The sequence below is a fragment of the Carettochelys insculpta genome, chromosome 16 (genome assembly GCF_033958435.1).
Source record: "Carettochelys insculpta isolate YL-2023 chromosome 16, ASM3395843v1, whole genome shotgun sequence".
In the NCBI taxonomy this organism is placed as follows: Eukaryota; Metazoa; Chordata; order Testudines; family Carettochelyidae; genus Carettochelys; species Carettochelys insculpta.
Window position 1 is genome coordinate 30,340,692 of NC_134152.1, and position 15,494 is coordinate 30,356,185.

The following is a 15,494-nucleotide window of genomic DNA, read 5'->3' on the forward strand; positions in this document are numbered from 1 at the left end:
TTCTTCAGAATATTTGAGTATCTGGCAACCTCCCAGTCTCCGGGGACAGCTGGATATGAAAGCGTTTCCTGTAATTTGGGTTTAGATTTAGTCAGCTTCCCTTTTATATTTATCATTGCATAAGCATGACTGGGATTCTCTGGCTAGGAAAGGCTGGGACAGCTTGGAAGGGGTTGCAGGTCAGGATTCAGATACATTAACGCTCCTATGTATTGGATGTTTGCAGGCAATCTGAGTTCTATATAATTATACCTACCCCAAAACAGAGTGGAAAAAGTACCCACAAAGTTACTTCAATAAAAGTACTGCTGCTTGGCAGGGAGGGGAATGTGCTTAAATACAAGTCACCAGTGTCCCTCTGGAAACCTACTTGAGTAAAAGCGTGTACATGCACACAGTGAAAGCAGCTGCGCTTTTACTGAGGTAACTGTTTGGGTACTTTTTCCACCTCTCCCCCAAAATGTCAAGAAAACCTTAAATATGTATGTTCAGAATAGAGTGTTAGATAAAACGGTACCCAATTTTAATGTTTGTTTTTGGACAGCTTAATATATCCCTTTTGTGGTTTTAAGTTTCTTATGAATTTCCACATAATATAAATTTATATGTGAAAATTAACATTAGTTACAAACAGTGTGTAATCAAATTGTAATTTACATGCAGTGACAAAATTTAGGTGAAAGTATCTGGAAATGATATTTTGCAGTACATTAAAAATTGAAGCCGCTATTCCATATCTCTACTAGCAAAGGCTTCACATTTAGGCTGCGCTTCACATTTAAAAAAAAGAAAAACTAATTGAATAATGACACAGTTTTTTTTTCTCTACAATGGCTGATCTTAGTTGTAATTCTTGTTTACAACGTCTTTCCACCTGGACATAGACGTACCTGAGTTTGATATCTTTTTTCTTTTCTGGGAAGAAATAAAGCCCTGAACAAGGATTTATATAAAAATGCTGGCATAACTTTAATTGTAGTGGTATGGACAGGCACCACCAAAATTTTTTTGTTCCTAATCTCGTTACTGTACACTGAATCACATGAGCCAATTATCAGCCCCTAAATCTAATCTATGCCAGAATCTTGTTAGCACTGTCTTTTTGCCTTACATCCCCTGCTATGAATATAGAATCAAAAGTTTCACTTTTTGAAATTATACCATGCTCCAATTTATTGGTGTTCAAGGTAAACAAAAGTTGTCTTAGTATACACTTGCTGGTCCATAGTTGTTGGGAATCTCCTCCCTCAGCTTTCAGTACACTAGCATTCCTGCCTATGTACTTGTTGGGACCATTGATGCATTTACCTCCTTGTCCTCGGAGTTCTTTTCTGTCCTTCAGGATCACACATTATACAGTAGCACAAGAGATTTCTGGCAGCACTGCTGAGAGGGTCAATTCAGGGTGAATTGCTAAGAGACAGGGCTATTTACAGCACAAGTCTTTGGCGGGGGGGTCCTACTTTGTCAGGTGCACCAAACCAGTCACAAACAGCACTTTGTCACACTGGTTAACCTGAAACCATGCAAGCAATCCCCGCAGACACTTCAGTTTTCCTGTGCCACCACTAGTACCATTTCTTATACATAGGAGATTATGAAAATCAATCTTGCCAAATGAGAACAGGTTCTTTTGATCCCAAATGATCAGCCACATTCCCAGGTCAACTTATTACACAGATCTCACCCATAAAGCATGCTGTAGCCAATTGCAAAGTTCTTGGTGCATGCTGGTAGCAGATATGGAATAATCCACTGTCTTAAATCAAGTCTCTGGAATATGTTCTCTGTTAGGATGGGTCATCATTCCTTACAATCTTCAGTTCATAGCAGAGATCCTTCAGATATGATGAGCTGGACTGAAAACAAATGGAGGAACCCCTCCCCCCAGGGCCCTTTTTATAACCTTGTTCCTGCATGGGACTCGCATTGTTCTTGCTTTGTAAAAGTATGCCCCAAGATGCAGTTTGTCACATGAGAAAGTAAGGTCCTGTCCATTCATGACTCAGTCCTTCTTATGCTGCTCTTACATGGGTCTGAACGCACATGGAAAAGCTCATCTGATATGGACTGGCACTACCTCATGTACAGTGTCAAGTACTGCTCTTCACTTGACTAATAGTCTTACGACAGACTGGCCAAGCCTCCTGTTGATCTTACCAAGAAGGAAACATTTAAAATACAAGTATATAGCCAGTACTCGTAACTCCTGATACAAAAGTGATGCATGTGTGTAAACAGTGCAAACAGAATCTGCAGATCATAAGCTTTTCACACACATCTTACTTGGCATACTCTGTACAAGATTTGGTGCAAATGGAACAAGTATTTGTATGTTCATGTCACTAACCAGTAGCATCACAATAATAACTTTTCTTCCAGCCAAAGAGAGTTTGAGAGAGTAGAAGTATTTTCTTCGATCTCATTGGTATCTCTGTGATGTCATCAGAGACGTCAGATTTCACTGAAGACACAAGACAGGGCAGTCACATGTCAAACAGTTCCTGATTCTGCTGTCCTAGGAGAGCAAGCAATTAAAGAAGGGGGTACTCCTTGATAAGGTGAAATTCTAACTAAAAGAGCTAGTCCTCTGCTTTGTGCCAGAGTACAATGTTCAATCTGTCTCAACTTCCTCCATTCTACTGATTAAGTATAATGCTGCAGAAATAAAAAGGGAAGTGACTAATTTGATCTCTAATGCTCACTGTCCAAGTGAACATGAATTGCTGTTACAATAACACATTTAACTGTGCAAACACATTTAAGCATACCAACTTGCCACTGCGTATTGAAGGTGATCTGCAAGTTTAAATAATTTCCCCGTTTTTCTGCTTGAGGAGATAATAAAGAGAGCTTGAAAGAATTTTTTTAAACATTTAAGAATATCAAGATGTCCATTCTGGTCTTCCATAGTTTTGCTGCCTGATTTAGCAAATGACTTTGAGCCTGTGTACCATAACATCTCATCTCAATTGGAGTGTGATAGTCTTGACTGGTGGTTTTATTTTGTTTTGTTTATAAAATGTTTGCTGGTCACTGAAACTGAGCTGGTGTTACTTTTTTTTTTTTTTAAATAGTGTGGCTAAAAAGAATCTCAGTTGAGGAACTTTCATTTATTGTCTCTTAGGATCCTGTTTCGCTAGTTCTACATTCATCGTGAGTCTTGTTTGCATTAAGGAGTTCTTTCCATCCACTCAGACTGGTTTTAAAACAGGTTGCGGCTGTCAAATTAGAAAAAATTCAAACCAAACAGGTTATTAAAATATAGTCCTGACTGCAGGAACTTTTTCTGTGCTTTAACTCCAACTGGCTTGACTTTTGGAAAAAGCTTACCCTGGAGTAATGTCTTCTGAGAGAGAGAGAGGACCTGACGGTCTAATGTAAAAAAGCAAAGAAGAGCTTGCTTTTTTTTTTTTTTTTTTTTTTTTTTTAAATGCACCCAAAGAAACTTTACAAGGCCTTGTTTGTGCTATAGAAGCTAGAGAGGACACATTTCAATTGCTTAGCCCTTTGCAGATCACCTACCAAATACAGTTATATACTCAGAAATAGTTGAAAGTAATTGAGGATGGGACAACTGTTCTGAATATCTAGGGTGACCATATTTCCTGGAGGGATGGGTCCTCCAACCCCCGGGGAGCTGGGAAGGAAGCAGCAGCTGCCGGTGCTCCCTTGGGAAGCTGCAGCCACCAGCCCTCCCCTGGAGCCCTGGGGAAGCTGCAGCCACCGGCGTTCCCAAACAGGCACATATTTCAGGGACCTCATAGCTAATCAGCTTTATTGAAACTCGTAGGAAGGTAACAAACAAAAATCAGAGTCTGAAGAAGGTTGCCAATAGACTTGTCATCCCACTGAACGAGAGATCTCCCCTGAGCATCAAGAGCAAGACTGATATTTCAAAGGAGGAAGTAGAAAAAGGAGTGACATGACTAAACAAGAGCCCTGGAAATAAGATCATGGGGGAGATGATCAAATATGGTGGAGAAAGCATGATTCAGGAAATACACCGACTATGTAATATAGCATGGAAAGAAGGGTCCAACTGTGTTTTGTATAGATCGGTGCAATATCTCGTCCATCGCTGCACAATCTTCCTCATGTTCATGAGCACTTCTTTGTTCTCGTTATTGATCGCCTGTTTGGGAAAGTGCGTTTTTTGTCTGCTTCATTAGCATTTAAACCCATTCTTTTAATGGAGAAGGAACTACCAGTGATCCAAATGACAACAAAAATAGAGCCCTACGTGAATACAAAATTTCTGTCTGTATTGGCAAAAGTGAGCAAAAGTGAGCAATTGATATCCACATTGACATCTGTGGATGCAAAGTGGTTATCCATGGAGTTGCAGGGCTCAAAAAATAAAACTACCCTTTCTGGTATTTGTGGACCTGTCAATGGAATGGCAATACAGCCATCTGCTGTAGTGCCCATTTAATATCTATAAATACGATATAGAAAATTAATGTGGGTTTTGCATACTAAATATGAGATACTTGTCTGTAAACCTGTTGCTAGGAAGCAACAAACTATCAGTGGGAAATAATTCTGGGTCTTTGTAACTTGTATTCTAATAGAGTAATCAACTTTGCTTTGAGTTCATTTCGCAGATAGAAGGACATATAGCAGATGAGCAAGCGGGGTTCAGAAAAGATAGAAGTACCATACAGCAGATATTGGCACTCAGACTGACAGCAGAAAAAGCTCGACGAAAGAACAAGAATGTATACACTTGCTTTGATTTTTCAAAAGGCATTTGACAGTATAGATAAGAAAGTGACTTGGGCAGTGTTGGAGCCATATGGAGTAGATAGCAGACTGATACGATTGTTGAAGGATATCAGTGACAATGCGGAGGCAGTGGTGAGAGCATGCGGGGAGTTGGGAAGTTGGCTTAAAACAGGTAGAGGTACAAGACAAAGAGATCCAGTATCGCCAAGTATCTTCATCACACATCTGGAGAGAGCGATGGACAAGATCAAGGAAGAGGTAGAAGGGATATCTGTTCACGGGAAAAGAATGAACAACTTGAGGTTCACAGATGGTATAGTTATCGTTGAAGAAGATGAGAAGCTAGCGAAAATGGTGCAGGTGTTAAACGAAGAAGGGAAGCGGTATGGACTGATTATGAATATCAATAAAACAAAAACTGTGGTATTTAGAGAGAGGAAGGAAGATCAGTGTTGATGGTATTGAACTAGAAAATGTAGAGAAGTTCACATTTGGGGAACAACATAATGTATGATCTAGACTGTAAGAAGGAAATAGCGACTAGAATAGCAAAAGGAAGAGCGAGTTTGAAGGCGATGGATAAGATCTGGAAAAGCAAAGCAATTAGCTTAAGAACAAAGCTGAGTGTCTTGAAAATGTGTGTATTCAGCAGCATGTTGTACAGATGTGAGACATGGGTGATAACGAAAGAGTCAGAAGAATATTGGCGTTCGAAAGGAGTTGTTACAGAAAGATGCTGCGAACAGGATGGATGCCGAAGGTCACCAATGAGGAATTATATAGAAAGATGCAGCTGAAAGAGAACCTTCTGCAGAAGTATCAGAGAGGTAGCCGTGTTACTCTGTAGCTTCGAGAACAACAAGAAGTCTTGTGGCACCTTATAGACTAACAGATATTTTGGAGCAGAAGCTTTCGTGGACAAAGACCCGCTTCATCAGATGTCCTCGCTGTCAACTCTGTTCACATATCTGCACCAGTGATGACATCACAGGACCTGACACCAGCTATACCATCAGGGTCTCCTTTACCTGCACATCTACTAATATAATATATGTCATCATGTGCCAGTAATGCCCCACTGCAATTTACATTGGCCAAACTGGACAGTCTCTCTGTAAAAGAATAAATGGACATAAATCGGACATCAGGAACGGTAATGTACAGAAGCCTGTGGGGGACCACTTCAGTCTCCCTGGACACTCAGTGGCAGATTTAAGGGTGACAGTCCTGAAACAAAAAAATTTCAAAAATCAAATGGAGAGAGAAATCTCTCTGAACTCCAATTTATTTGCAAATTTGACTCCATTAACCATGGATTAAACAGAGACTTGGGAGTAGCTGGCAGCTTACAAAGGCAGTTTCTCTGCTCTGGGTGCTAATATCTCCCCATTACACTCTGACAAAGGCTCACATCCCCCTGTCTGATCTGACTTGTTTTTTCCTCTTTTGATAAGTACTGTTGATACTGGGCCATTTCCATCTTGCTGAATAGACCTTGTCAGCTCTGGCCCTCCCTCTTACTAGGACCCCACTCTTTAAATACCCCTCTGAAACTACTCCCCCACTCATGCATCTGATGAAGTGGGTCTTTGCACATGAAAGCTTATGCTCCAAAATATGTTAGTCTATAAGGTGCCACAGGACTTCTTGCTGCTGCAGAAGGGTATAAAACCGAAGCTACTACTATTTGGGCATATTTGCAGAATGAACGATGAACAAAAAATTAAGACCCTGGTATTCGGCATAATGGACGGTTCGAATAGGAGAGGCAGACCCCACAGAAAATGGGTAGATGATATAGTGAATTGGTGCGGAGCTAGTCTACAGAAACAAAACCACTGCACAATGGACAGGGAAACATGGAAGGAAATAGTGAGAGAGACATCAGACACCAGCAGATGCTGAGCCCACAGTTATTGATGATGATGATGATGACACACTAAGTTGCTTTTAAAATAATATTAATAATAAAGCTTATTAAATCGTAGAACAAATAATTTAGCGTACTGTAAATTCATTTAAATTTCATGGGCCTACACACTTAGAGTACTGGTGACACTGGTATTCTTCACCTTGGCTAATAAGTTTATTTACTCTTTTGGGCTTATAGATGATTGACTTTTTTTAACCCTTGGTAATAAATCTGTTGAAAGTGTTTGTATGTCTTGTGGGTCAAAGTTCTGGTTGCTGGAAAGTACAAAATGAATTGCTACATGTTCGTACATTTGGTTAACAATGTGAACTATGAAGGTAGTAGGATATTTATGTAAAATTATTTTAACTGCTGATTTAAAGAGTGGCCTGAAAAGAGGGGAAAGTGGCACATCTATTATTTTATGATGTTTCAGAAGATCTGAAAGATGAGTCCAAAGGTTTTTCTGACATAGGCTCTTCCCATTAAAAATTTAAGTCCTTTTTCTGAGGACTCTGGGAAATTAATGAACTGCTCTTATGAGCTAAGAGTGCAAGCTGAGCAGAGGGAGGGAGGAAGGGAAAGGCTTGAGTCAAATTATTTAAAACTTTTGTTCCACCCTCTTTAACATCTGTTTAACATCGGTGGCTAGCATTCTGGCAAAAGAGAGGCTGTGTTTAAAGATGAAGATTGGTACAAGTGTTGAAATGTTGACAGCTAACAACTCGAGACCTCAGTCTTCCAGCAAAACCGGAGTTGACATTCCACAATTTCTCAGGTGGAAACCCTGGCAGACACACTGCAGGAGGAAGGAAAAAAAAGAAAAACTGTCATCAAGAAGCAAAAAATTAACACCTTGAAAATAATCCTTTTCAGGCCATCTTTGATGGTGATATTGTAAAGATGTATTTTTCCATTGGGTTGTATTGTTTAAGCAACCTTAACTCTAAAATGTTTTGTTTGGGTTACAGAATGAGTTGAAGAAATCACTAGTGTGATTGCTACAGGTTGCAGCTGAAGTTAGGTCATGATGTGTACTGTTGAAGATCTGAAATATGATTTCACATTTGGGACAAATGCTGAAACCATCTGACTTTTTTTTTTCTCCTTCTCTGTACAGAAAACTGAGTGTTCAATGTCTCCTGTTAATTTTTCAGGAAAGCTTCTCAACTACAGTTCCTAATGAGCTGATCACAAAATGATAGTTTTGAAATTTGGTGTATGTGGTGTGGTCGGACACATTCCTGGGCCCCAGGCTCTCTGTTTAGTCCACTGGCCCCACCATATGTACCATGTTACCCTTGTTGGGGCAGAGGGCAGTCTGGGGAGGAACCCAGTCCCCACCCACTCACTCCGGGTTCCATCCCAGGGACCTTGGACAGCCGCTGCCTGGGAGGGCTGACTTACTTCACCCTGGCCCCTGTAGCTTCTCTCCCTGGGCCACTTCCCCCAGATGCTTCTCCCTGGTATCCCCTTCCTCGAGTGGTTAGTTGTGGCAGCTAGTCTCCTCCTTAGTTTGGCTCCTTCAGCTGATCAGTTCCTCCAAGTGTCTGGTGGGGCTCCACACTCTCCCTGGGTTGGGGCAACACAGCCCCCCCCGGGTTGTTGAGGCTCCTCTCCTCTTTCGTGGCCCCAGCTGTTTCTCTCAGTCTCCTTCCTTCTCCTCACTCATCTCTCAAACTCTCCTTCACCACCTTCCCCTTGCCCTGCATGGAGAAGAGCTTCTAAAGGTAGCCCCTGAGTAGGATCAGCTGGACCTGATTGATTTAGGGCAGCCTACTCCTCAGCTGTTCCTACTTTGATTGCCAGCTCTGTCTCAGCTCTCTTTTTACTCCTGCCTCCCCTCTCCTGGCCCCACCCTGCCGCAAGTATTTTAGTTTATTGACAATCAGTTCAGTTCCTGCTCCTAATGGAATACTCTGATGTCTCTTTGTAGGTCCCTAGCGGTTGGCAGTAAATCAGGTTACAAATTCTTCTCCCTTTCCTCTGTGGACAAACTGGAACAGATCTATGAATGCAGTAAGTGTCCTTTACTGTTATTTTTTAGACTGGCTGGCAGATTAAACCGGGTCTAACAGTTTTCCTAAAGGCTGGGTTGGAAGTCACGTGGCTGGATCTTTAATGAATTTTATTGTGAAATATATCACATGCACGTGAAACAAACGGACTGATAAGAGGTTCATGTTGTGTATGTAGTTTGCAGACATAAGTGGCATGCTGTAAGTCAACAAAGTGATGTGTTTTCTGACTGCCATGGTTAGTTATTGCATACTGTGATGTGGCTTAAGTGGAGAAGATCTCATGGGGTCTTAATTTTTCCTGGCCATTAGAAAGGTGACTCCATTTGGGATAGTTTATACTCTATTTAATAATAATAACAACTAATTATTATTCTCATTAACTGTCACTGTTGTGCGTCATTTTGCTACAGGTTTAAGTTATAAAAAGAGAATGCAGGTTGAAATTCTCTAGTCTAACACACTCTTGTCTGGCAACATGATTTTATTTACCCGGACAACCACTTACGATGGGTGTGGCCAAGTTTCCTGTAGTCCCATAAAGTTTGTTTACAGCCACCAGTCCTGGCTCTCAGTGTTCTGTGGTGTTATTTAGTTGTAATTTACCCTTAAACGTCTTGTAAGAGCCCACTAAGGAGTGTGTGTCTTGGTAGTGTTGCTAGAAAATATTGACTTCCCGGAGTCTTGTTTGGCCCCAATCATGTCCTGAGGTGCTGAACTAGAGAGGTTCAACCTGTACTTCAAGATCTTGCTTCTCAGTAGCTTCTGCTTTCCTCACAAAATGAATGAAATGTCTACAGCCTTCTAGTTCCCTTCTCTCCACACAGTCATCCGCCATCTTATCCCAACAGACTGAAGTTGAGTTGGATACTTTTTTAAAAGGGTTTGCTTCTAAGCCCCAATCATTTGAAATGCAATTCATGTTAGACAATAGACAGTTTTTTATAATACAAATGTTCTTTCTTTGCCGGGTCCTCTGTAGGCAGTAATGCCAGCTGTTAATGTTAACGTCTAGATTAGCAATAGAGTTCAGAGGTAACATACTATTAAAACAAAAAGGTAATGCTCATTTTTTCCTGTACCACCTAGAGGCATCAATGGAGGTGGGACATCACTGTTGTAGGCACTGTACAAATACATATAGTCACTTTCCACAAAAACTCAGTCTGAATAGACAAGACAAACGAAGGATGTGGGAAACAGAGGCACAGGGATGTGCCTTAGATCACACAGCAGATCCATGGTAGAACTACCAGCTCCACAGACACTCCAGGGCTGGAGCAGGGGGTAGGAAGAGGTTAGGACAGAGCAGGGCAGGACCTCGGCGGAAACAGTGAGGAGGGATGATGAGGGAGGAGCAGGGTCCAGTAGTCCTGGGGAAATCACAAAGTCAGCACTCTGTCCAGATCTCCTGACTCAGAGGACAGAGCCCTACCCAGTGGACCATGCAAATGTTGGAATTGATTTAGATCAGCGATGGGCAGTTTAGGCTATTGAGTTGGCCTTATGAGTGGCCCTCCATCATCTCAGTGGGCTGCAAGATTGTCATAACCAAGATGGTCTCCCAGGATAGGGTAGTTTTTCTAATTGCACTTGCATACCTAGAATTTGCAGGATGTGCCAATTGAACTGTAACAGCGCTTTGACTGGAAGCAGAAGGAGTGCGTGGCTCTTGCAGTCAATGCGTTGTAAAGTGAGGGGTGTGCTGACTGCACAAGACCATGCTTTATGTGTGCGTCACTTTAATAACGCTGGAAGGAAAAACTACAGACAGAAACCAGTCGGATCTGGCAACTCTGCACATGGGCATTGGTAAACCAAGTGTTTCATGGCTCACACAAAGAACCCTGATGGGCTACATGCAATCTGTGGGCTGCCCATTGCCTGCCTTTGTTTTAGACCATCTACATTAGTTGATACTTAACTCTGTTCTCATTTTGAAAGCTCTCTTGGTGAGTGTAAAGACTCACTCTGTGATGTAGCTGCCTTTTTTTCAAAAAGAAGGAGAGAACTAGCTGATCTGCTGTAAGCTAGCCTGACTTAACTTCCAGGCATGGGACATAGAATTCCTGCAAAAGAGAAGTAAAGAATAAATCAAGATATTTCCATTGTGTATCTATAATAACCTGCTAAATACTCGAGGGGAAATTATTTAATTACTTGGCAACTGATGTTACAAAATCCTTAATTTTACTTCTATCTAATGACATCTTACGCACAGGACAGCTTAACTCTGCTGAAATGCATTTCGGAGTTTCTCCTGGTGTAGAAGTTGGACAGAATCAGTGTTGACTCTGGTCCTAAAGCATGTCCATACTGTGTTATTCATACCCTCTCTTAGTACTACTTGTATTTTTCTGCTGTGAAATAAACTGCACTCTCACTAAGATCCATTAAGGCAACATCTACACTACAGACCTTTCAGTGGCACAGCTATAGTGCTGCAGTTTCACAGTTGTAAGGTCTCCCACGCAGCTGCTCTGTGCTCATGGGAGCGAACTCTCCCATCCGCATACACCAACCCAGTGAACATTGGTAGCTCTGGCATAGCAGAGTTTAACTGACCAGTGCTGTTGGTGCAACTTTTGTCAGTTGAGGTGTGGTGCTGGGTTTTTTCATGCTCCTGACTGACAAAAGTGCTAGTGTAGACATTGCCTGAAAAAACGAAGCACATTACTCAAGAGGTGTATACCTGGTGGGTAGAGGAGAGGAACTGAGACTTGGAGCCGGGGAGGGGGGGTTCCCTCCCCTCATCCCCATTCCTGGCTCCAACCATGGATTTGTGCTGTCATTTCATGTAAGCTACATAACCTCCATAGCTTTGTTCACCCCTCTAAATACCAGAGATCTTAGGCTTGTAGTACGCTTTGATGTCAGTGGATGAAAGACAGGACAGAAGTACTGATGATTAAAGTCCTAGGTGGTTCTAACTCGTTCTTGTCGTAGATGTTACATGTTGCTAGTGATGATGTTGTAATCCTACTGTGGATGCCTCTTTTTCATCACAGTCCTCCTACCCTCTTCACTGGCATCCTTCAAATCCATTTACAGGACTGTTTTACTTTTTTTTTTTCCCCTATGTTTCTCAAACAGATTTAGTGACACAACATAATTTGCTAATTTCTTTTCACAGTATTTGATTCAGTGTTTGTACTTGTAAAAATTTTGATCATACTAATAAAGTGCTTTGTATCTGATTTGTGTTCTGTGCCTGTAATTTTCAAAACTAAGAGAAGTACCAAGGACTAGAAAAGGTTACAGTGGATTAGATTAGATAAATTACTTCAGTACTGAGCAGCCAACCTACTGCATCTAAAAATACTGCTAATCTAGTCTGGCCAGACATATCTTGTATAGTGTGATAGTTATTTGACTGGATATTCAGTATTAGGCACGTGTAAATTGGCATTAGTGAATGTATTATATCACTTATGAAGAGAAATGTAGAGGAATATAGATAAGGAACTGAAGTTCACTCAGAGTATTTAATGTGCTCAACTCCATTAAAGTCCACAACAAAATCTTCCTTTCTGTATAGATAGTCGTCTGTTCAGGATTCTCTTGCCAGTGGCTTTGTTCTCTACTACTGCTCTAGTTCTTAAGGTGTTTCAGCCATTTGAAAGCCCACAGAGTGGAGTAACGTGCAAGCTGGTCCCCTTAATGATTGTTGCATCTGCCAGAAATTCCAGTCATTTTTTTCTTGACCATGATCACATAGACTCTTTCCAGTAAGCTCCACATCAGTTCCTCAGAATGCTATTTCTGTGTGTACCTTGGCCTCTTCCAACACTTCTGTTGCTGTTCTAGAAGTTCTTCAACTCAACTCCTAGGTCTGGGGGAATAACAGGTCCAATAGCATTGGATTGCCAGGGGAGGATGGGTGGAAGGAGGATCTGATTCCTTTTTCACAAGGGGGAAGCAGGGAACAGAGTCCTCCTGAGCAGCTAGGCTCTTTCTGGTCCTCCTTTCTTCTGTCTTGTTTAAAAAAAAAAATTCTCCCATCTAGCACTCGGAAATGACATGCAATAAGTCTGAAGAGTGTAACTTGTACTGTCAGTTACAACTTGCTTTAGATTGATCAGATTAAGAGTGACTTTTGTATGTTAGTCTAAATTACCTCTTTATATCTAATCGTTTTTGGAATTGTGATAAACTGACACGTTTAAAATTATGCATTAAACTATTGATTTGACTTTTTCTTTTCAAAAGTTGTCCATAGTATCAAGAATGTTGAGAACCACAGCTTTAAAACCACCTTTGTGAAAATTGACTAACCCAGGCACAAAAACTACTTCCTCATTCTTCCTGTGTTAAAGAATTAATTAACTGTCCCCCGCATTTGAAGATAAACACACACACACATCAGTACTTGGCTCAGAAAAGTGAATGAATAGAATTTTGCAAGGCTGCTATAAATAAACTGTTTTGGTGTTTTTCTTGTACTTCGGACAGAAGCTTGTTTCTGTATAAACCTGTTTAATTGCCTTATAACAGTTCAATAAGTTAAATACCTCTTCGGATGTTGTAGTTAATGTAAAGCTTTTATTAAAGCAGAAAGATCTTCATCTTTGTCACATTTAATAAGGAAAAGTAGCTACTGTAAACTCTTCTCACAGCACCTTTGGATATTGAGACTGTTTCTTGTGGCAGGGAGTTCATGCAGGTCTTAATCAGTGATCTCTTTAAATGTGTCAGGTAAAAATTGAATTATATTTGCTAGATGAATTGGCTGAAAGCTCACTCGTTCTGAACAGACGTGTAGCGTATTTGATGCATTCATGTGCTGGACAGGTCAGATGGATAAGTCAAGTCTTTCAGGCAACTTGTGGCATTGCTGATGAGAAGAGTATCAATTGTTTGGCTGTACCAACAGATGCATCTGAAGCCCTCAGAAATAGTTCTTTCTGACAGTTTTACTGTTTGGCAAACATCTGAACTACACTAATCCAAATATTGATTTTGAAATGGTAGATTTACAGTAATGGATCAAGGCAGGAAGACTCAAGGAGTTTATCTTGACTGAGTCTATAATGGAACATTGGGCTTTTAGCAGATATTTATTTACAGCTCTAAAACTGCTGTAGGCATCTGATAAGCACTGTTTTTCCACTTTAATATTAAATGCATCTCTACAGGCATCTGTCTTAGAAAATGACACTATTGATCTGTTAGGGAGAAAGAGTCATTGCTTTCTGTCTGTGTCTCAGTTTGTTGTCCAGATGATCAGGCCCAGGTCAGTATGTCCCAGGTCAGTACTTACAGCTGTTTGAGATCATGCCTGGTCAGTTTCCAGATGTAAGACCTCTGAGGAAAATAAAAGTGCCACAGGAAGAGCTGGGAGCCCTGACAGTTCAGAAAAGACAGCTGGTAAATTGTTTTGAATGCGGTACAGTAGCTTTTTCAGTGTGTGTGCAGATCTGTGCATAAACTCCAATTTACTTGGCATCATAAAGCTTTTCACACACGGTGGTGCTTAATTTGTCTAGCATGTACCTAAGCAGTCACCTGCTCATTTCTCCCACACATCACACAGTGTAAGAGCCTTTCCTTTTTATAAGATTTTGATGCAACCATTCAATATCCTATTAATGTCTGCACACATAACAGTTGACGCCATGGTATCCAACCAGCTCCGAAGAGAACTAGTTACATTATTCTGAAAATATATTTACTGTTCAAGCCAACTAGTCACTCTCAACCAGCCGAATAACCACGTGACTGGTGGGTAGTGTGGTGGATGCCACAGAGCTAAACCCTTATTTCAAATACTCACGTTTTACAAACTTGTAAAATCTTATGTCATTTGAAGAAGAGACTTTGCAAATCAGAATTTGTTAATTAAGTTCTGTTTGCAGATGAAGATTCCATTCCCCATTTGCTTTTTGTGTGTTGGCTGCTTTTTCATGGTCTTTACCTTACTTTTTCCTCTTTCTCACATGGAATTTCTTGCTTCCCTCTTCCTTAGCTGACACAGAAGATGTGTGCATCGTGGAGAGGCTGTTCTCCAGTAGCTTGGTGGCCATAGTTAGCCTTAAAGCCCCACGGAAGCTGAAAGTCTGCCACTTTAAGAAGGGGACTGAGATTTGCAACTATAGCTATTCCAATACAATCCTGGCTGTCAAACTCAATAGACAGGTAAGTAATACATTTTGGGCTTAGAACTGTCTCTTGACAGGCTGGGGGTATGGTACCTGCCAAGTACCATTTCTCTTGGTGCCAAAAAGTAGTTTGAAACAGCTAATTTTAACTTTTCTGCTTCTAGACCTGGAAGCGTATAGGGCAACTAACTTCTTAATTTTTGTGAAATTCTGCTGAGTACGAACACTGGCATGCAGCATCCCCCCAGGGCATCTGTCTCAATAATTCATTAAAGAGCTTCCTAGAAGTTTCTTAAACTTTAATGCTTTCTATATGGGAGATACTATGGAAGTTGTGAGAGTCTTTGTAGGTTTGAGGGCTGTATAAGGGACTATACCATAAATGCTAGGGTGTGCGAGTGAGGGATGTAAAATCTCGTTTAATTGGTTAACTGGTTAAAAGCTAGGGTTAACCAATAAAATGGAGGGTGGAGGGAGCTGGGAAGGCTGCTGCAGCCCAGCTGGGCTGGAACAGCTCCCCTGCTGTGGACAGAGGCTGCTCCAGACAGGCTGGAGCACCCCCTGGTCGCAGCATGTTGGGGACGGGGGCTGCTGCAGCCAGCTGGAGCATCCCTATCCACATCACTGCTGCAGAATGGGGGTGCTCCAGTGTGGCCAGAGCAGGCTGCATTCACGGTGGTCCAGCACAGGAGTGCCTCAGACAGGGGCACTCCAGCCCAGCAGGAGTAACCCACGTCC

General features: G+C 41.4%; 1 protein-coding gene across 2 annotated transcripts in view; it reads left to right on the forward strand.

Moving 5' to 3' along the window:
- WIPI2 (WD repeat domain, phosphoinositide interacting 2) overlaps positions 1-15,494 on the forward strand; it is a 45,387-nt gene that overhangs the window by 7,135 nt on the left and 22,758 nt on the right. For both annotated transcript variants that reach the window (XM_075010564.1, XM_075010565.1), the window contains exons 2-3: positions 8,577-8,659; positions 14,624-14,793. In XM_075010564.1, coding sequence (XP_074866665.1) covers positions 8,577-8,659; positions 14,624-14,793 — 253 coding nt within the window. The remainder of the gene's footprint in view (positions 1-8,576; positions 8,660-14,623; positions 14,794-15,494) is intronic.